The sequence below is a fragment of the Battus philenor genome, unplaced genomic scaffold, assembly GCF_028537555.1.
Source record: "Battus philenor isolate CCGP_79_NKW_IND1 unplaced genomic scaffold, ilBatPhil1.0.hap1 SCAF_19, whole genome shotgun sequence".
In the NCBI taxonomy this organism is placed as follows: Eukaryota; Metazoa; Arthropoda; class Insecta; order Lepidoptera; family Papilionidae; genus Battus; species Battus philenor.
The window spans coordinates 6,468,892-6,492,629 of NW_027181681.1; the positions used below are offsets into that span (position 1 = coordinate 6,468,892).

General features: G+C 32.0%; 1 protein-coding gene and 1 long non-coding RNA gene across 2 annotated transcripts; one reads left to right on the forward strand and one right to left on the reverse strand.

Moving 5' to 3' along the window:
* Positions 1-755: 755 nt before the first annotated feature.
* Positions 756-5,330, reverse strand: GatB (glutamyl-tRNA(Gln) amidotransferase subunit B, mitochondrial). Its single transcript, XM_068764107.1, has 5 exons — positions 4,850-5,330; positions 4,493-4,669; positions 3,673-3,825; positions 1,995-2,167; positions 756-1,439 (listed from the first exon to the last, which is right to left on the reverse strand). The coding sequence occupies exons 1-5, from the start codon at positions 5,258-5,260 to the stop codon at positions 779-781; spliced, it is 1,575 nt and encodes a 524-aa protein (XP_068620208.1). The 5' UTR covers positions 5,261-5,330; the 3' UTR covers positions 756-778.
* An 11,469-nt stretch (positions 5,331-16,799) lies between these two features.
* LOC137921293 (uncharacterized) lies at positions 16,800-21,303 on the forward strand. Its single transcript, XR_011107473.1, has 3 exons — positions 16,800-16,879; positions 16,964-17,287; positions 19,406-21,303. It is a non-coding gene; the product is annotated as an uncharacterized lncRNA (long non-coding RNA).
* Positions 21,304-23,738: the final 2,435 nt, after the last annotated feature.

Here is a 23,738-nt window from a genome sequence, read left to right on the forward strand (position 1 = left end):
AATAATAATTTACATACAAACATAATTGTTGTACTAATTAAAGTAGACACGAAAAATTCACCAGTAATAAATACACACACTTTAAAGAAAACTAATTAACACAACCTTTCCTTGGTTATCCCATAAGCATAGTTTACGTGTGTGTTCATGTTTTGTGTGTGTGCACAAATGGACACGTGTTACACGTTCATCATAGGATCGTGGACGAGTCCGGACTGATCGCACATTTCATTTTCAATTAAGAATAAGAATAGAATATATAACTATAAGTACCCTGTCATATGTGTGTATACATGGGTGTTTAGCACATTAAACAAGAGTCTACACCTATACACATTCGTATTACCTTTTAGACATTATTGGTATTCAAATGAAATATCCAGTATCTTTTGTCAAGTGGTAAATGTCATGGGCAGTAATAGCCCAGCGGTAGAGGACTGAGACTTAATATCGTAGATCGCGAATTCGATTCCCCGAATACAATCTTACTCACACTTTGTGTATTAATTATATAGGATTGCCACTGCTCAGAAACAAGTTTCCAGAGGATGGGCAGCAGTGTCCTTCACGTACCACAGTACCACAAAGGAGAGGCCTATGCCATGCAGTGGGCGTCTATGGGTTGAAAAGACGACGAAGAAATGTCATAGATAACATAATTTAAATTCATTAATTTTTTTCTCTTAAAATATTTTGTAGTACAGTTATAATCTGTTCTGTAAATAAAAGATACTATTTAACAAAAATAATACAGCTTTTTAAATGTATTTATTATAGTTTATTGCTTTTTTAATAATTCTTCCATCTTTTTAACAGCTATGGACATATCTATTTTATTACCAGTGCTTTTAGCTAGGATTCCTAACAAGGTTTTGAACACTTTGACTTTACCTTCCTTGTACTGTTTCACTAGATTTACATTATTATCTAAAACTTCTAAACATTTTTTTGTTATGTATATTTCATCGGTGTGTATTATCCAGTCTTTTTCTATAATAATGTCTAACACAGAAGTGTCCTTTGGTCTTTCAAAGAGTTCTTCAAGAAGTCTTCTATAAATATCCAAATTAATTTGTTTATTTAGTAGCGCATCGGTCAGATCCTTCATTTGTTTAATGGATATAGTACATTCTTCAGTATCTATTTTTCTCTTATTAAGTACGGTCAGGAAATCGTTAAGTAAAAGGTTCGCTACCTTTAAGGGATTTCTAGCATTTTTTAATGTTAATTCGTGAAAATAATTTAACAAAACAGGTTCATTGACAAGTTGAATTGCTGCCTCTGGACGTAAAGCATATTGTTCAATGAGTTTCTTCCTTGTATCCTCCGGAAGCTCTGGTATCCTTTCTCTAATAAGCGGCACGCTAACTACATCTTGCGTATCTATTTTTGTGAGCAAATTAATACGAAGCGGTGGAAGGTTGGGTTCTGGCATGTACCTGTAAATCAAATCTTTTATTACACTGCCCTACACATGCAGTTGCATTTGTGACAAAAATGACCTGCTAAGAACACGATTCCTTAAACTACTTATCTCAATAATAAAAATAAGTTGTTAAAATTTTATCTGCAAAACCAGTATCATAATACTGGTTTTGGTAATAACATGTTTACTTAGTAAAATCCTGTTCACATTTCTGAAAACATAGTCAAAATCAGTTGTTTTGACAGAAACACTCATACACTAAAAAACTACTTAATGCAACTAGCAATATTTTCCACATAGCATCATATTATTAACAAAATTTAATTTGTGCCGGTTTCCATGTAGGTATATTTTTGGCAGAAGCAATTTTACGAAAATTATTTTAACTTAAAATCACTTTATCCAACAATTCTTTCTATATTATTTATACTTACACATTTGAAAACAAAATTCGTTTATTCTTAACAATCCCCATAAAAGTGTTGTAATTTTTTTTATTTTATATTCTAATAACTATTTTGGTAGCGAACTAAAATGCAGATTTTATATAATACAATTAAATATATACCTGTAATCTTGGACGACTTCTTTGTCTCTCATAGCAACGGTAATTTTATTAGCGGCGTCCCAAGATCGAGTTTCATTAATAATATGCCCCCCATTATCCAAAACAGAGCGTTGCCTTTCAATCTCATGGCGTACAGCTCCGGCCACACCGCGAACCGATCCGATGTTCTTGATCTGAAGATAATCAATACATAATAGGATTTAAGAATGACAATAAACATGTTTTCTGAAGTCATTTAAAATAAAATATACATTACTTTAACTTAACACTGAGAAAATGTCCGAAATTAATAACAAATTATTCTTTATGTACAGAATATGTAAGAATGATTGGTTATAGGTGCAAAAGCTTTGAATTTGAGTGAAAGTATAGCAAAATATTTACATTATACTCTATCTTAAAAAAGGCAAATAATTTTATAACATTAAGATAGATGAAAGTTAGTGATAAAATTAATATAATATATATTTTTATATTTATATGAATTTTAGTAAATACAATACTTTCATAAAATTTACAAAATAGTTAATACCACTGGCTCTAATAATTGATAAATCAAACAGTTACATAGGAAAACACATAACATTAAGCAGTGAAAAATGTCGTCATCGTGTAAACACTCTTTGGAAGCCATAGAAGATAGGTAGTTGTGCAATATTTGCCTTGAGACTTACATGTGTCAAGATATGGCATTTTTAACTGAATACACTTCATGTAAAGTACTTAAGTTTTACAATAATAGGTATGAATTTTCCTAATAGAATAAAATAATAATAAATATACAAAACATCAATAGCATAAAATAATCAAAAACAAACCCCTAGATAACATTTTGATAATCTTAATAAATTCTTATAAAAATAAATTTTTAACAAAACAACTACTATGAGCTCTTGTCATTACATAGTGTACTGTAGCTTTATAAATCAAACATTGTTTGTTTATTTAATCAATACCTCATTAACTTTTGTAACAATTAGTTTTTTTACAGAGTATATTTATATTAGTTTGACAATTACAATAAATAAACAAACAACCAAAAATCACTAATTTTGGAACAATATAAGAAATTGTAGTAAATCCATTCAAACAATTAGTATTAAGTATATTTTACACATTATTTCTTAATTGTTTTTACAAAATTTTTTTTCAAATAAACTAAGTGTAATTGGTAACCATTATACATCCTAAATCTTTGTATAGATGGATTCCTAATCTATTTTTTGTAGGCTATTAAGTATCAAAATGGCTCAGGGGTCCAATGGGGACTCTAATACATTATTATGACAAAAAACTTCAAAAATGTATCTTCTTTTGACAGTGAAGAAATAAAATGTAAGCTTGTCTTCCTGACCTAAAGGACGCAAAAAATATTTTAAGAAACTCAGTGACTTGTAAAAACTTCAATATACCATTTTCAGCAGGTTCACCTGAACCATTTTAGATGAACTGCAACTTCATTGTGATAAATATTTTAGAGATTTTAATTAACATTCTCCATTTGCTTTTGGACCAGCAACAAAAAGTTTTAGGGTCCGCCAGGGGGTGGTAAAACCCTAGTATTCACACCTTCTAGAATCTCATCCACATGATATGGCATAAAAAGAAACATTAATGAAAATGTATCCTTTTTTAACACTAATTGTTCAAACAGCAATATAAACAACCATAATATTACCTCGGTTCTGGTGGAAAGGCTTGCTCCAAAATGTCTCAATGAAACATTGGCATCTACTCTTAAAGCACCTTCTTCCATACGACCACTACAGGCACCAAGTTTTTGCAATATTAAAACAAGCTCCTTTACTAATGCTGCAGCTTCCTCACCATCCTTAAATGTTAAAGTAAATAATTGTTAAAAATAGTTTCATTACATAATACCAGGATTTAGATATTCAAAACAATTATATGTTATTGTACCGCTGTTGCTATCCTATACTTATGCTAACAGAATGTCAGTTTTTTATAGAACAATTTTATTACTTAAAACATTAAATGTTATATGAAAAATTAGGTATTTCCACATAGGACATATGACTGGTGTCTATTACTGAACCATTTAAGCCATTGGAGTCACCTATGGAATGGCATTATAAGATTATGATTAGAAAGATTTCCCACAAGTCTCACATTACAAGTATCAAATAAAAATCACATAGATATCTCATTACATAAATCTTTTGAAAAGATGTGTATAATGATATAAATACATTTATATATACAAATGTATGTAATTATATCACAAACACTAAACAGTAAACACCTTTAATTTTTATTTTATGAATACATCACCTTCTGTTTACTATTGAAATGTCGATTAAAATGATTAATTGATTTCCTGATTTTGGCTTGATGGGAATGGAATTTTTGTAAAAGTTTGCTAGGCTCACCAGTGAGTCATAGACACAATGAGTTAATCTCATTTTAGTTACAGCTCCAAATTCACAATATTTGGTGATAGCATTAAATTTTTATTTTATTTTATTTATTAATATTACCTCCAAATCTGGTTCAAAAACAAGTTCAATAAGAGGTGCCCCTGCTCTATTAAGATCGACTAGACTTTTCTTAAACTCGGTGTCATGGAGTGATTTACCACTGTCCTGTTCCAGTTGGATTTGTTTGATTTTAGAACTTTTTTTATATGGTTTTTTATGAATACCTGGTGTAAAAACCTGTAATAAACATTAATGTGAAAATAATGGATGGGTAAAATTGTACACAATATTAGTCTTTAAACTCAAATTACATACTAACTTATTTTCAAAAAAAATACACAAGTATTAAGTAAAACACCCGCCTATTACAATGTGGTGATAATTAAAAAATATCAAATGTCAATTAATTACTAGTACCTGAAAATTAATCACTCCATCACTAGCTAAAGGTGCCCTCTGTTGGGTTATTTGGTACCCAGCAGGTAAATCAGCATAAAAATAGTGCTTTCTATCGAAAGTAGAAACTTCATTCACTTTGCACGAAAGTGCTAAAGCTGTTAGTACGCCAAGTTCTACACATTTTCTGTTTAATACTGGCAACGTACCAGGAATAGCAGCATCAAATAAAGAAACACAGGTGTTTACCGAGCCACCAAAAGTATTTTGAGCACCCGAAAATAATTTAGATTCTGTGTTCAATTGTGCGTGCACTTCTAATCCAACAACACTTTGCCACTTTTTATTCACATGCGTCGAATAACCTCTTAGTGTACAATGTCCTGATGTATTGCACTTTATTACTCTATTAGTTATACCTATATATTTCATTTTAAATTAATAACCTAGAGTTCATAACAAAAAAACTTGGATTGACAATCAAAATTATGTATTTATATTAAGCATATGTCAAATGTTCCACTCGGATACTCGTAAAACAATTCGTTGTTCAAAATCTTAACTAATGAGGTAAAAATTAAATTACCTTAAAAAGAGATGAATTAAAATATAAATAAAATATCGGAAAAATTAATTACTTTTTGTCCAATTACTCGTCAACTAATTAAAAAATGTTACTACTAAATGTAATTTTGTAGATGAGCTGAATAATTAGATACATAATTACTTAATTTAGCTTAGTTAGTAGTCAATTTATTGTAATGTTATTATGAGTAATACTTTAAATAATTAAAACCTATGTAAGCACAATTTATCCAATATAGTCGTAACCAGTGATTTTAACGTGGCAACATTTTGTTTTGAATAACCATGTTCAATTCCACAGTATCATATACTCATTCTTTCATATTAAGAAATCGTGTGAGAAATCAAATAGGAACACACGGCCATACCCTGTGGACTATATTTGATAGGTCAGAATTTTCATCTCAACAAGAAAATGATTCTAAGCATTCGTTCAAACTATACCAAAACTTTTTAAAGAAAAAAAACATATGAAGAGGATTTAAAAATCATAAAATGGCCATCGCACCACCGCTTCTGTCTCAAATAAAATTCGTCAAAAAAAAATTCGATAGGAGAGTAAAAAGTTGCTCTGCTACTAGGTCGTAACATTTGTGGCAGTTACTAGAGAGTAAATGGAATAAGTTAGTTGAAGATTATTTCAAGATGTTAATTAATGGAATGCCTAGAATTTATGCTGAAATCATTAAAGCAAAATGTGGTCACTTTGATGAAGATAAAATTTGATTATATTTCCCATTGTTTGTTAATTTTTTCTTTGGTGTAAATTTATTTTATTTAAATATTTACTTTTTTATCACTATTAATAATAAAAGATAGTAAAATTTTCTTTTATTTGATTTTACGGTTAGGACAGTAGTGTACCACTTTTATTAAATAGTGTAATCATTAAAAAACGAAGTTGAGGAGGTATTTGACCAGAAAATATGTTTCATTTGATTTCAGAACTAAAATAAATGATGATGATGATAGTTTGATGTTTTTACATATTTTTTTTAATAAATGACTTGACCTAGTCTTGTTAAGCAACACTGTTATATGACTAGTTAGTTTCCAGCGATTGTCTCTCTTTGCCTCTTTGGCATACTTACGGTTTTCTTTAATGTCTTAATCAGGATATTTCAATTTACTTGTGAAAAAAAAAAACAAATATCAAGAATATTTATGGACCCATGTCTATGGATAAATTACCAAAAAATTTAAATCGTTCAGTATTTTAACATCATCAACTTTTAAACAGACTACTAACAGCTAGCGGATTACTAAGAAAACATTTTAGAAGAACAATTTTATGTTTTTAAAAATAACCAGAATTCATAGATCTTCTTATTAATATTCAGAGATTGTGTCATTCGAATCACAAAAAGCAAATAATCTATGTCTATTTTGTAAGCAAAATATGTTTCCAATTATGAAATCCTAATGTTAAATATTACAATTGTCAATTTTCTTGTGTTTTCTCAATTTCTACATATCGAAAACAAAATGTTACTGAATATAGGGCGTTGTTCGTACCTATGTCTTGACTTAAAATAATATCACGGCCGCCGAGTCATAAAATTAATATGAAGTCCTTCTAACATTGATAAACATTTTTCTAATTATGTATGTAAGTAGACGAATAGCTGATACGAAATAATAAATAAATATTTTTCATTCGTACTTATTTCGTTTCTGCTATACGACGAGTTGGACTTATGCGCGGTTTAATGGTTCCAGTCGGGTGAAAAACTTTTGAAAATTTTTAAGATTAAAGTGTTCATTCTAATCGATATTAATGCTTTATATCGCTTAAATTAAGACATGCTATGGATGATTCGTTTTTAATTCAATGCCAAAAACTAACCATTTTATAATGAAACAATTTAAACAAGGGAAGCAAGTTTCGCAAGTGTAGCAAAAATTCCGTTTCGTAATTATATATATATATAAGTTAATTGCAAGCCTTTACAACGGCAGTTCTGATGCACCAGTAATCTTCAAACGTAATTGGTTTATTTTTACTGTTTCCCTTTCAAATGTGTTTGTGATAAACACTAAGTTGTACAGAAATGCATTTTATTCAATACTTAAACCGAAAAATGTTAAAGTAATAATTAAAATGTAAGTAATGAAAATCTATGTAAATTAAATATGTATATATGAAATAAAACAAAAAACTTACTAAAATCGATGACGGCGTTCTGTGAACGATTAAAATTCTACTAATAATTTAATTATAAACAAAATAAGAAATTAAAATTGCATTGATACAAGGACTAATTTAGTTTAAGCCTAACTTATTTACACTAATTAAAATATCACATTTTTATTACTAAAATTTCACAAACTCTCTTATGACACCAATCCCGTTACGACTTCAAATAAGAATGAAAAAAGATACAAAACAACAAAAGCCAAAGTCGCTTCTGCAATTGAATACATTTTTTTTGTTTAACGGAAATGTGTTTTAAGTTATTATTCCGCTAATACAGGTTTGGAAAGCAGAAAATGGCGTGCGATCAATGCGGCACAATATCGAATAATGAGGTGCTACGCAATAATATGTATACAAACCTTGACTACGGCAACGCTCTCTATAATACAAACAAGTTAAAATGTTAGTTATTCGTTAGTCGCCCTACCCAGGTAAAGATACCGATAACTTTAGTAACATTATATTACGGTAGTACACACCCACAGATTGATAAAAGTATTTTGCGTCACAATCAAATACACGCCTGTTGTGGACTTTGAACTTTAAGTATCGCTTTTCTAAAATTACATATGAATATCTGCTTTTTCAACTATGTTCTATCAATGTTTAAATCGTAACCAAATATCAATATATTTTTATTATATTTAAAATATTATTACTTAAGATTTAAACACTGATTGAATTGACTACACTGACACTAAACAATGATTAAATAATTAACCAATGACCGCCAGTGATAATTGAACTTTGAAGCCGTAACTAATCTAATAAAAGAAAGTAGGCTTAATTTAATTAATTCGAAGGTAACAAAAACTTAAAGGAATCAGAAGCAAAAAACTATGGAAAATACATATTTTTATCGGCTTACCTGGAACGCAAATCGATATACTCTATTTAATACGTACGGTATATATTTCAAAGGAACATGGAGAATTAAAATAATCTGTCAGATGATAGATGATCAGTGATTTAGTTATTTTAACAGCATTATGTCCTACGGGTTGCTAAGAAAAAATTGAAAGAAAAATTTTGTGAAGTAAAAATTGTGAAAATACTTATTTAATATATATATCTCCACACACACACCCATATATACACGTATGTTTGTGTATATAAATACACATATATCTACACACACACATATATATACATATAAATTTGGTTATCTTTGTTCATAACAATAGTAATGAATGTTATAATATTAACGCTAAAAATATAACGAGCTTGTTATATCTTTTTCTAGGTTCTATAAAAGTCACAATTTGGTAAGCAGCTGTATACGGATTTTCCCATCACAATAGAGAGAGGGAAAACCGTAAAAAAGCCTTAAAAGTGGAATCCCCATTACAGTGTAAAAATTTGTTAAGTTACAATTAGTTGATAAGTAATTAATTGCTCTTTGTTCTGGACTAAGAGTATTTGTAAAAATGGTCAAAGAAAACTCTGTATACGTTTGTTATGGTCTTAACGATCAGAGTGCCTTTCGAACCCTCATGTATTTTAAAGTGAATTACAAGTAATTACTATAAATCATGTAAAATGGGTAATAGTATAAAATTAATATAAATATAATTAGACATGTGTATTTGGTTTCCGGTTATATCAATTATTTCGTTGATAACGAAACCAAAATGTTGAATAAATGTCGCTTTTTTATTTCATTAATATTTATAAGCCTATAAAAGTAAGATTCAGTTGGTTTTTATGTATATGATGTATACAGATAGCCGTTGGGTATTTAAAGTTTTTGGAATAGAGAACACGGATCCTTAAGCGCGGGGAAGGACGTGCACCCATATAGTAGAGATGTTTTATCCTATCTTAAATGAAATAAAATACTGTTGTGTGAAATTAATCGCATAGCTGTTTCTATACAGAATGTTTCTCAGGAACTATAAACATATATATATATATATATATATATATATATATATATATATAGCTCGCGGGTTAAAGTTGCGCAGTTGTACAGCCTATATTGTGGCAACTACACATTGTCGGAAACAATATAGATCAAAACAGAATAGGTTAATTATTCGTGAACTAAAATTGTCTACGTGAAATAGTCCCACAGTAAGGTATGAATTCAATTATATTGTATGTAAATAAAATACTCTTGTCCCTATTAATACCAATTCAAACGAATACAGCCACTGTTCATCATTTTCTGGTATTGTGAGGAATATATGATAACTTTGATCACCGAAAAATTGTTCAAGTGGGCGGGGCACATCGCACGTGCAATTGATGGCCGTTTGTTAAGGGTTCTCTAGTGGTGACCACGAGGACGATATAGTTAAGGTAGTTAATGGTAGTCGCTGGTTTAAGACAGCGCAAGACCGGTTATCGAGGCAATCTTTGGTAGAGGCCTATGCGTTCCACTTTGCGTCTATCTACTGTTATTGTAAGATGATCTTTGAAAATTAAATACTGAAGTCCCTCGACGGACGCTAATGTGAAAGATGTGTTCCATCCACCGTGTCCTTGATAGGCTAATTTCTCATTATCTAAAACATTGGGCGTGTAGATATCGATTAATGTTATCTTATTATAATATTTTTCCTTAGTAACATGTTTATCAATAATTATATTATCGTTTTATTCAAATTTATGTATGATATACAAAATTTTAAAAAATCAGTCTCGGGGAAAAAGATTTCGAGGATATTAAAAATAATATCTATTCAAATACAAAAGTACTAGAGAAGAGTAAACAATAGTAATCATCATCATTTCTGTCGTGGTGCCGTGTTCTGTTCTGGACGTTACAAAATCGGGTAAGATAAGTTTCTGCGTTCTCTTTTTTCACATTGTCTTTTATACCTTCATTTTATGCTTCAGAAAGGTATATATCTTTCCTCACTTGCAAATCCTTTTTCTGGTATCTTCTACTTCACTCATCAACATTCCCAGATCACAGTTGTTTACATTGTATATCAGAGATGTTTGACTAATTTTTTTTATTTTATTTATTTACATTTCCAATAAAAAAAAAGGTTGGAAGCGGCTTGTATCCAGAGTCTTCCGGCGACTTTAACAAAAGTCTTCTATCACTTTGTGGATGTACATTAATCGCTGCGCTTGCTGCCCCGTGGACTCCATTTCAAAACTTTAAAGCCCAGCGGCCATCTGTTCTGCGTGCTATGTACCCTGCATTATGCCAATTCAACTTGCCTATCCGCTGAACTACGTCGATTGCTTTCGTTTATCAAATCTCCTCATCCCACACGATCTCGCACAGTAATCTCGAACTTAGCCCTCTGTATGGATCGTTGAGTGACTTTGAGCTTGCCAATGAAGCGGGAAGAATAAGAGTTTCTTTCTGTGGCGTAAATAATGCTAACATAACATTTGTCCTAAATCACTTTTTAAAATTTATTGAATGTTACTCATTTATATATGACAGTCGAAAAAGAATGATTGCCTATTGCATCAGTAGCGGCAACTGGCTACTAAGCGAGTACTCAATGGCAGGCAAAGTCTAAGTCCGTCTCAGGCGCCCTTATTACTGGTCACACCATGAACTCTCCATCTCAGCAATCAAAGAGTTCAGCGGGATGTCAATTCCGTAATAAAGTAATATATATCGACCCCAGCCAAAGTTCCCAAGGCCGCCTTCGAGACACATAAACATAAACGAAAACTGTGGACCGTCTTGCAGTTAGGGATACCGTAATATACAGAAGTTGATACTCTTTTCAGATTTACTTTTTATCCTATAAAGGATACCATATCCTATAAAGGACCATAAGATGACGTCCGCAACGAGATACAAACGAGATATTGCGGATGATTTTGTAATTTTAAAACCTGGACAGCATCTCGTTATTTACAGAAATGTAATTTTGTATTAATAAAGAACGCATTACAATGTTTTTTGTATGCAGTATAAAAACTATAAATAAATGTATATCTGATTAAATTATGGTCTCTACATTGTTTTAATAATATCACTGTTTCATCAGTTCACATGTTCGCATTTAATACGGTATTGAAACTGCGCACACAAAATAAAGTAAAAAAGACGTCAAAAGATGAAATTAGATATAAAAGTTTAATGAAATGTACTTATATTTTAAAAATATTTATTAATAATTCGTTTTTAAATAAAGCGTCAAAAATGTTTACGTTAAAAAAACAAACTTTAGTTTTAGGTATTTAGGTTAATACATATTTAAACTTTAAATTAAAAAGAACCTGCCGCGATGTTGTAAGCCAAATAATGAATATTGAAATATTGTGTGGCATTTACAAACCGCTCACACGTTTGCATGGCCGGACAAAGTCCAAACTCGCGACCGCAAGTCGCAATCACTTCGAGAATATTTATAGCTAACTATTCAGTAAACACAACTGTAAAGTTTAATACATTGTTATGATTACTGCGGCGTAAAACACTACCCAATAACCACAATTACGTAATTAATATCATTCCTGTGGACTGCTAATGGGTGCTGTACCGTTATCGCGACTACGTCGGAGTGAAATGCTGTGCAACCTAATCTAATTTTTCAATCAATTTTTTATCTATATTACCTAATCAGTATTCGTCTCAATTATTATCAATAATCAACTTTCTAACATATTCTGTTCCATTCATATTTTTCAAGGTGATTAAAATATACCTGCTACACCAAAAGCTACACACATTGCTAAAACTGTTAACTCGCGGACCCCAACCGATGGCACGCTTTGAGTTAAGTCGGCTCCGTTCAAACAACCATCTTCTATGACATGCGGTTCAAGAACGCCGCTGTAACATGGCACCGCATTGTCAAACGTCGCTACAATAAACTGGGTGCCATTCGTTACCGCGCAACTGTAGAAACGCTTTGTAACATAATTCCTGTGGGTATATAACTAACAAAGTAACTTTGTGAATGCAAAGTCTGTTCGTGAAGCTGTAAAAGCCGCATAAACTAACAGTTCTTTCTTACATCATCCGAAACCATATCAAAACATACGCTACGTATGAGACAGCTATGCAATTTACTGTATACAATAGTGTTTTAATTCAGTAAAAAAAAAATCATTGTATTTCAATCCGAAAAACTGGTCAAAATCAACCTCTTTCGCCTGATATTCCGACACAAATGCCATAAAAAAGTTTTATAAGCTTTACATAGTTTTTCAAACAGTTAAAAACTAAATAGAGTGTAACAGAATTGTACAGATAGGCAAGATTTTCATCTTTAGCCAATTAGAGGAAACAGAGCAATGAAGTTATTGATTCTTAATAGTGAGTAAACAAGAGGACACTGCATTATCAATTCAGTCTTTGTAATTGTTATATTTCAATGGCACGGAAGGCCACCAAAAGTGAGATAGCTCTTGCCTTTGACACATTCTGTAATAAATATTGCAATAAATAAAAGTTGTAATGGCGTATTCTTTCAAATTAAACAAATACGTTTTTCCTATATTATAAATTTGTCCACCAAAATCATAATGTCATGTATATATCATATAATATTTACTTTTAACGAAAAACAATAGCCTCATTTGTAAAATGCTGTTATTGACCTTTTTAAAATTCTTAGTGAGCGTTTTTCGTATAATAATCGTGACCGTTGCTAATTATTATTGCAATAATTTTATTTCAACGCATTAACCTAAGCTCAGTTTTTATTATTAAAAAAAATAATTCTTAAGGCACATAAGACATTACTATATACAAATTGCAATAACCAGCCAATGTTATCTGATATTTTAATGTGCTATTTAAATAATCTTTTATAAAATATTCAAAACAAGACATTGCAGTTGACATTAAGGTATTGAAACAAACAATTTTTTTTCTTATCGTACTTAACAAATTCTCAATATTTTATTCTTGTACAAGCTTATCCAAATTTCTGTGATTATAATGTATTCATCTTCTATCAGTAAAATTAAAAAAAAAGATAAATTAGATTCAGTTCGAACAATCAATGTACGTTTTACGTGAAATATGAATATTTGTTTAATTGTAATTAAGTAAACTTTTTACACTACACATTTTTTTCTAAAAGTATGTACAGGATGATTAGTTATAAGTGTAAAAGCTATATAGGGATGAGATAGGGTAGGTAAGGTAGCTTATTTATCAGCAAAAATATTTAAAGCTTTTACACTTATTTCCTATCACCCTATATAAACCTTATTTATTAAAAGTATATATGTTATATACGTATGTATGTATGTTTAAGTATGTATGTCTATGTATGTTTATGTTCGTTTGTTTATATTTTTTGTACACGTAAACTACCCATTATTAGTACTTTTACCTTTACCATACTATGGTTGTCTGTAAGAGATTGCCTTGTGTGATAAGACTGCCCATTGTACTTTTTTGTATATTATTGTTAAACTTATTAAATGCATCTTAACGTGTACAACAAAAAAATTAATAAAAAATACTCAATCTGAAATAATGTGTTACATTAATCAATTTATCTTCATTTTTTTTCTATTGGAATGTGACAGGCCGATAACAGCGATAAAAGTCTGCAGGGGCACATAATAAACAATAAATTATTTTGATTTGCAGTAATCCGAATTTTGGAAACGCTTTTTGTTACTATATTATCTGTACGTTTGTTATATTACAAACCATTTATTTTAGGAATGTTTGTACCATACACATATTTTAATTGATAACGAAATAATTGTACATCTCCTTTAAAGCTTTTACAACGATAATAAATCACTTTAAATACTATTCTACACTATTACTATATAACTAACTGTTTAAAGCCATTGCCGTGAATTAAGGTAACTAGTATTAATGAAAGAAATAAACTCGTTAAACAACGTAGATACTTAATAAATGTCACATTTTTTATTTTGTATTTTATTACAGCCACAAATATCACCGTAGATAAAATAAAAAAACAATTTGGATATATTGTTTTGACCCCTTTAACATTTAAATTAATAATATAAATGATTTTCATCATTGCAAGGAATTTAAAATTACAACATTTAACCTTTTGATTTTGTAAATAAAATTTTAGCTAACGAAATTTGTTAAATCTTTTGTTTGATTAGTATTTGAATGAAAATAACCTTTGAACCATTAACAACGTAATTCCTTAATATGCACGTAAATAGGGAAATACAAAGATATATTGGTTTAAAAAAATCAATGTTGTTGATCAAGTTATCATCTCAGTCACCACATCTCAATTCATCATTAGACATTAGACATAGATCTCTTCTATAGATTTCCAATAGGACGAGTTGGAAGCAGCCAGCAACCAGTGTCCTCTACCAACCTAATCATGCTTACTTGCACATCTTGTGGGTTGACATCCTACGCTGCGCTTACAGGTCCGCAGTCTCGACTCCAGAACTGCGCCCTGTTACTGTGGCCTGCCCGCAGTCACTTCTACTTGCACATCCGTAGTGCACTCTTATCTCTATTGGTAAATCTGGCAAAAGCTAATGCTGGGAACAAAACATGAAATATTTTCTATAAATAGTCCTTTAAATAAGTAACTATTTATATTCGCTATTTATATACTTATATCAATTTAATAGTATATACATATCATTTAGGTACAAAAATATGAGAACATTATCATGGTATACAACGCATTCAGGAGAGGCTGAAAACTGTGGATACTCGGAACTACTTCCACGGTACAGTCAGTCTCATATATAGTCTAAATAAAAGAACATTTGTAATTATTAATGTAATAGAGAAATGAACTCAGTTTACTATTATTTTTAATATTATTATTATCATTAAATATATGAAACATACCAAAATATCGCAGTTTGAAGATGGAGGTCTTTGACCAGTGTATGCTGCCGGCGATGACGTACGGATTTGAAACGTGGTCGCTAACGATGGCCTTATAAGAAGACTAGATCACCCAGAAATTAATGGAAAAGGAATCATAAATGAGGAGATCCATAGAAGAACCAAGATCACCTATGCAGCTCTGTTAGTGACTGACTGAGCCGCTTAAAACCTATCTATATTTTTAGGGTTTTTTTTTTTAAAAAAACTTTTTATATTTGATAGTTTGTGTCGCTAGGCGTCCTACATATGCTTTTGTTTCGGTCAGTCTATTGTTACGCGTCAATTTACTCTCACCGAGTTTTGTGAAATTATATTTAAATTACCACCATCACTTGAATTTATTTAATCCGTTTATACAGTCCACAAGCTCGCCAACAAGCTCAAAGAATTTTTCGTCCTAAATAGCAGTGAGCTGGTCACATCGCTGCGGTCAAAGAGTTCTTAAGTGTCGAGCGACTAGCAAATAGATGCGTCGTATCCCAAATAGACAAACGACACAGTTAAGGTAGAAAGAAGTCTCTGGTTGCGGACAGTCTTTCTTAATTACGTTGACCACATCGTAGTGATTTTTGGAAGAATCTTACGCCATACAATGGACGTTTATGAGCTGACATGATGATGATATTAAATATTATAATCATTAAACCAACAAATAAGTATTTTTAAATTAATACAAAATTCAGGCAAAGAACAATGGAAACTTCCGTTCTCAATTATTCCTTTCGCGGAAGGTGGTTAAAAAAATAACCGGAAACACTAACACGCGATAATTAATCATATTAACATCAGGTATTTTTATAATTCAGTTATTCACTTCATTTTTTTTACTACATAAACTGTAAATTAATTTCTTATATCAATATTATAAGCGAGTACATAAAAACGTGCAAAGATTTTCTAGTGTTATACGAGGTCATGATGAAATTCACAGCGCTTTGCATTGTAATATGTATACCAGAAATAAAAGTCTAATAATTATGTCGATGTCATTTATGAATACGAACAAAAATAGCACTTAAACTTCTTAACAAACTGTTTTGTTTATTACGTTAAAAGATACCAATAATGTGTCATCGTCGTCATGTCAGCTGATACGCGACCCGTTAAGGAAAAACATTAAGTGAATATCCTGTCTTAAAGGACTATGCGATAGTGGATCCTAAACATATTTATTATTGCATGAATTATAAATGCTTAAACATTTATTACCAATGCATTTCCGACTACATTTTGAACTATGAACGTAATTAATAATGTTTACAATAATTAGTTTCGAACTTAGAATTTGTTTATGTGCTATGAACAATTAACCATAATCATTATCATATTAGCTGATAAACGTCCACTGCAAGGCATAAACGTCCCCCAATGACTAATCCTGTCCTGCCCTCATCCATCTACTTGACGATGTCGATTCACCTAGTCCCACACCGCGTCTATCAGATCGTGGTCGTTACCCGACAGGTCTCTGCTGCGATCGGTATTTTGTTTTTCATTACATCGATACTTTTAATCCGTAATTCATTTTATATGTATTACAATACTTGTTTTACATTTATTTCAGTGGAACCTGTATCCGATATGAGTTTATTACTGCTGTGACAATAATGTGAGAATCTAGTTATTTGTTATAAATTTTCCTAAGAGGAATCATTATTATATGTTTATTTATTACTGCCACAACTATCATAAAATTGCAATTGAAGATTAAGAGATTGCCTTGAAAAATTAATTTGACGCAATTTCAAAATCTTGCAACACCACAGTGCACGCCTCTTTACAACTTTCACGAAATATAACAACCTAAAAATATGGTAGCATAAACTGACGTGCTAGGCCAGACCCTCAGTGATCAAGAAGCGACGAAAAAGCAGAAGAGATGATTTTGGTGAGTATTAAATACAAATTGTAATGCTACAGTTACTTTTATCTTTCAGGGACATTGCATTGAGACTCTTGTGAGATTGCTGCTATTAATTAAAAGTACAGCTAAAACAAAATTTTACTGCAACATAAACTTACAAAACAATTTTTACGTTTGCGATATAATCTATATTAGCAATTGTAGTAATTCATTAATTTTGACTTAACTAATTTGGCTGGTCTGGCATTGAATCGTATACTTGGCAGTTAATTACATAAAATAGTTCTTACGATATTAAGAAGAAACTGTTAATGTTTCGCAAAGCATTAAAAGTATATTATTGGTAGAGCAATTAACCATTAATCAACTAAAGCTGCTTTTGATTCAATTTCATTTCGTTAATACATGCCAACTTCCGATGGTCACTGCCAGATGATATAAGATGCCAGACGAGATAAGATGCCAAACGACTAAGATATCTAGTCTTGGACGACAAACTCATTTACAGTGAACCCGTTACAGGCGGGCAAAACAAGGCGACCCTCTTACTGGGCCTCCTCCTGCCACTAAATAACAGTCGTAGTAAAATTTCACTTACAAACAAAGTGATTCCATAGAAAGCTGTCATTACACTTGTTCTTATAAACAGAAGCCTGTGCTTCGTGTATGAAGTCCCTTATCATAATCATTTCAGCCGTAGAAATTCCACTATTGAAGAAAGACCTCTCCCATAGATTTTCAATAGGACCTGTCGAAAGCGGGCTGCACCCAGCACCTTCCTTCAACAACTCCTAATATCGTACAAAAACTTCTGGTCTTACAAAAAAAGGTTTACGTGAAGGGCCATAAGAACTCACTGGTTCATACGTAAAGAAGACCTGTATGTGGTCTATGGCTTTCCTGCCAATCCATGAATCTAGTAGCCATTTTTGACACTGCTGACACACATTCAATTGTTTTCCTCGAATTGTTGACACGATGATAATAAGACCACATAAAAATCCATTCGCAGCCAGCCAAGAACAAGCCGGCGCAGGTGGATCGTAAACTACATGTAATAACAACCCCCAATTATGATTTTTCGTTGCTGCAGTTTTTACGTACTTATTCTCTCAGCGCTGACGCTCTCCGAAATGGTACTGATGTTAGCCAAGTACTATACAAGTCGAGAATGCGCATTTGGATGCACATGAATAGGGATGCTAAACGCGAACTAAGTCACAGGAATGTCTCGGGGGCCCTTGAGTCAAGGCACTCCAAGGAGCGTCCGCCTTAAGAAACTTACGAGCTTGACGGTCTCCTAATCCGATAATAAAGTAGTATGTAGAAAATAAGTCCAGTTATAATGGACTGTGATAGTGAAATAAAAAACAAACTGTGATACCCTGGGAATGGAGATGAAGGATGAAAGACGCTATTTAAAATGAATGCTAAGAATGTCAAAAATAAAAGAAGTTGTGAGGAAAAACAAATAAAAGAATGAAATAGATTAAAAGTATGAAAGAAGAAAGTAAAATAAAAAAAATATTTAAGCAATCAGAGTCCCTATCCCACATATAGAGGAAACGACAGGTGTCCAAGAACGAGGGCCATAAAAAAATCAAAGAATCTAGTACGTTACGACCCGAAACCGAGACTCTCGTGGAAGCCGTCGAGCTTAGTTACCTACAACTAGGTTCGGACTAAGCGCCATCTGCACCCCACTCCTTCAATCCCGTGGATTTTATAAAAGCGATATGGAAACAGTAATCATTTGTCAAAAAAGACATCATAGTTTTTATTAATAGACATACTAAATATAAAAAAAATTCAATTAAAAATTCTAATTAAAAATTCTCTATCAAGAATTAAATTCGCGTTCCTTAGCGTTCCTTATTCATTTGCAACTATGCTATCTAGTGGGGATATGTGCCACAACTTTTCGTAAAACAATACCAAAGTTTAGTGAACTAATTTGTCATCAGATGGCATTAAAACAAAAAACATGCAGTTATGGAAGTCTATTCTATTCTATTGTGTCTGAAGATATTAATGCTGTTAGCCCTAAGGCTTTTACAGCTTCATCGGTATTGAGTTCACGGAGCGGAAGGGTCCGTGAACTAGATTTAAACTAGAAACTAAAAGCTGAGGAGGGCCTTCCAGTTTCACGAAGACGCTTGCACGTTGTTAAGGCTCTTCGCGGTAGAGCTTTGACGGGGTGTGTTGCTGGAGTGTGCTTGCGGGTTAGGACGGCAGCGTGGACCATGACCGTGGCAGCCGAAGAGGGATCCGGATCCAACCACGGTTGGCTCACGCTATTCGCAGTTAGGGAGCTGGCGGCCGCTCACTAAAAACAGGTGTTGTGGCGTGGTGAGTGATGTTTTGTTTTGTTATGTAGAAGAGTGTTGCAAATGCAGTGGTTACTGATGATGCTGAGTAGTTTGCGCTTGCAGTGATGCGAGTGTCTGCAGGGGGTGCGGTGTGGCGATTGTTCTGTGGGAACCCTCTGATGGGCGTGAGGGGAACGTCTTAAGACGTCTCTTGGTCTTTACTGAGGTGCGGGGGGAGTAGCATAAGGCGCTAGCTATTAGGGGATTGGGATGTGTGGAGGCCGACTCAAAGTAAGTTTTTAAGGAGGCCAGAAAAAACTCTTGGACCGTGGGGAGTTTGAGGTCACTATGGAGGTCAACGTTGCGCTGGAACCAATCTGCCCCCGTTGCTATCCGGGTGAAGCGATTTTGGAGCGTCTGTAGAGCGTTGATGTTGGTGGGTGCGGTGTGCGCGAATACAACGCTCGCGTAAGAGAAAACTGATCTTACGCAAACCTTGTACAAGTGCAGCTTGTGCCCAAGGGACACTTTGCTTAAAGAGCAAATAATTGGGTAAAGCCTACTGAGGATGTTGGAGGCTTTATTCCTGACTTGGCGAATATGTTGTTAAAATGTTAGTTTGGAGTCGAAGGAAATCGACTGGTTTGAACGAGGGTGAAGGCAGTTATGGAAGTAAAACAATTGTTTTCATACAATAATATAAATAACTTCTTGTCTAGGGATATTTTGTATCCTATATAACTGTGCCCGTAAAAAGCAACAAAATGTTAATTTACGATGAAACACTTAACATACACGCAGAATATATTTTCGAGAAATCCGTAGACGAAAGGAAGTTACGGACATACGAGTAGCTCAGCGGATTGGCAAGTTGAAGTGGCAGATAGTGGAGGAGAGATAATAAGTAGGTAGGTGTGTAAATGTGTTACAAAAGTTATACAAATACACGAAAAACTATATATTATACGTACATGATAAATTATATATCCATCATCTAATTATTCACAAAACAAATACTTCAGAACATGTAGCATAAAAAATATGTAAGTATAAATAAGCATTCCCCATAAAATTCCGACAGGATGCGTAGGAAACGCCGCGATCCAGCGTCATACGACGACCTTTTTTTTTGACAGTTCTTTTTATTCTAATTAATCCACTAACTACGGCGCTCGGTAAGAAGAAACGCAATAATACGCATGAGCGTCGCATTTTTCTGACCAAACGATGCGACGTAACAACACACCTACCCGACGTCCTATAGATATCCACTATCTAACACCAGATTAACATTATCAAATACCAATTGTAGATGTATAATATATACTATCTGTAAAAAAAAAAACCTACTTATGGAAAAACAAAACGACGTGTGACATTGCTGTGTTTAAACAAAATGTTCGCAAACAGGTTATAGACCATAGCATCGCGCAAGCCGATACGCAGTCACATTTTCAAATTCAATTAATATTTATTTAAAGAATGAACTATATAAAAGCTGCAAATAAAAAAATTAAATTAAATATACGAGAAATTTAAAAAAAATACATGATATATTTCAAGTGGTACCAAAACCAGGCGGGGCATGTATCCTGGGCAACCAAAATAAGAGTTTTCGTTATATTTCTATATAAACCATATTGTGCGTATGAACATGTGTAATAATAGTATTATTTTATATCTTTTGTACATATTTTCATTGGATTGATAATTTTATTAAAACTACGAATAAAATACATTATCTACAAAATTTAAAAAGTATTTTTTTGATTTCGTTATTTACAAAAGCACACCAAAAGAAAATGCTTTAGTAACTTTTAATGCGTTACAATAATTAAATATCCTGATTGTAATATCTCCTTACCTAAATATTGTAATCTGCTCATTTGAGGTTTGTACAACATTTACAATATTTATAAAACACAACAGCAAAAATGTAAACCATAGAAAATTAAACTATGACATTTATTCTTGCTTTTTTATTTGCTTATTATAATATTTTTAAATACATATACATAGCTATAAAAAAAACTCGAACATAGCTATAAAAAAAACTCGAACCAATTATCTTTATCTTTTGACACCAAGTCTTGTGCCTTAGTAGTAAAAACGTGTTTTATGAAAACAAAAACATTAAGACTACGTCGAATTGCGTAAATAACAAGACAGGTTTACTTCTTAAAATAAATTAAAAAATAAACATTACTTAAATTATTGAAAAGTCACAATCTTGGTTACAAAGTTGCCATCGCAAAACATTAAATTTATTTAAGCCGTACACTGGACATGGGCCTTCCCAAATATTTCTCATTAAACCGGTTGGAAGCGGCCTGTATCGAGCGTTTTTCGACGACCTTTACAAGGTCATTTGTCCAACTTGAAGCAGGACATACTACGCTTCATCCTATGTTGGAAAAAACATAACAAAACAAATTTAACAGATACGCAGGGCACGCACGTATGAAACTAATAGAGACACAATCTAGAACATGCCGGAAATAAAATCTTCTATATATATATATATATATATATATATATATATATATATATATATATATATATATATATATATATATATATATATATATATTTATATATATAAATGTCACAGATTTAAGCATTGTTTACTAAAATAAACTATAAACAAAAAAAACTATATAACAATAAGGTATCGAGTCTCATCTAGTGGCAGGACTCTCTTGTTAAGGCTACCGCTTTTTCTACATATCTGCTGCTAAACTGTGCCATCTAAACATTATCGTGTATCCGTTCAAAAGTCTTTTGTACTATAAGAGCAAGTGCGGTGATGCACATGATGTTATATTGCATGATCGACGACAAAAAAAAAACACGACGCTGTTATGATTATTTTAAAAAAAACTGGATAATTGGTTATAGGTTTAAACGCTTCAATTCTTTTACACCTATAAAATGAAAATGTTACATTAATTTATTTTTCCTAATTGAATGCCACAGGAAAATAACTCCTGGCAGTGCAAAGTCTGCAGATATAGATAGTAAACAATAAATAATTTTGCGTGTAGTAATCCGAATTTGAAAACGCTTACGTTATTTATTATTTTCTAAACTATTGATTTTTGGTTACAGCGTAGTATATTTTATTCATAGCAAATGGGCTATATACACTTTAAAGCTTTTACACCTACAACCTATCATCTTGTATGTCATAATGTGAACACACTTTGTTTCTGTCACTCTCACTTAAAATAATAGTTTTTGGCATCTAAGGAGATCGGTCTGCTTTACAGAACAATCCAGTATTTTATGACAGGGCCAAAACTTTAACTCTAGTCAGGCGTCACACGAAATGCTGCACCCGCATTTGGCACAGAAGTCAGTTATTCGCGCGTCAAGCGATTTATGTGCTAGTTATGACCACAATACCTATTCGATACTCTGTCTTTCTAACTTTTTCTATCGAAATAAGATTTTATAGGCTTACTCTTAAGCCGAAGCGATTACACACTGTTTCGTTACATAGTTGTTCCCTGACTAAAATCAGAACTAACGTAATCTGTGGTAAAACTTATAATCATAACTTCCGTAATTGTTGTTTAGATTTACTCGGTAAATTAAACATTTCTGCTCGCGGAACACACAAAATCATACAACATTTATACATTGCCCATTTTTGTGTATTTCGTATTTTTTTGGCTAGAACATGCATCATGAATCAAATGACCTTTTCTCTTTAAAATGTACCTTAATAAACAATAAAAGAGGTCTTTGTCCGGGCATCGAAATCCAAAAGAGTATACAAAAGTTAAATGTGCGTCTTTTTATTATGACATCAAAATCTCCAATATAAATGCGCTTTATCAGTTTAGAATACAACATTATACCTTACAATTCGGAACTAAAAACTACGTTCAAAAATGGCAATGGTAAGCGAAAAATTGCATATTTTATTTATTACATTTATTAACATACAACGTACAACTTTATTTAGCTAGAAATGTGTGATCATAAAGAAAATTAAGTTTTTCTGTTTACCTGCAATCGATCATCTATTTTTCTTACATAACAAGATTATTAGTAGTTCACAGAAATAAAATTAAAATATTAACATCCTACCATGTCGCATGACGGCTCACGCATCATTTAGGATCATTAAATAGGTTCATGTACAAAATGTTTACCTAATC

Excerpts from the sequence above, each read along its gene's own strand:
- GatB (XM_068764107.1), bottom strand. The coding sequence starts at position 5,260 with ATGAAATATATAGGTATAACTAATAGAGTAATAAAGTGCAATACATCA. Across the intron at positions 3,826-4,492 it reads TTTTTGAACCAGATTTGGAG|GATGGTGAGGAAGCTGCAGC; the intron begins GTAATATTAATA and ends TTAACATTTAAG. Across the intron at positions 2,168-3,672 it reads GCCTTTCCACCAGAACCGAG|ATCAAGAACATCGGATCGGT; the intron begins GTAATATTATGG and ends GATTATCTTCAG.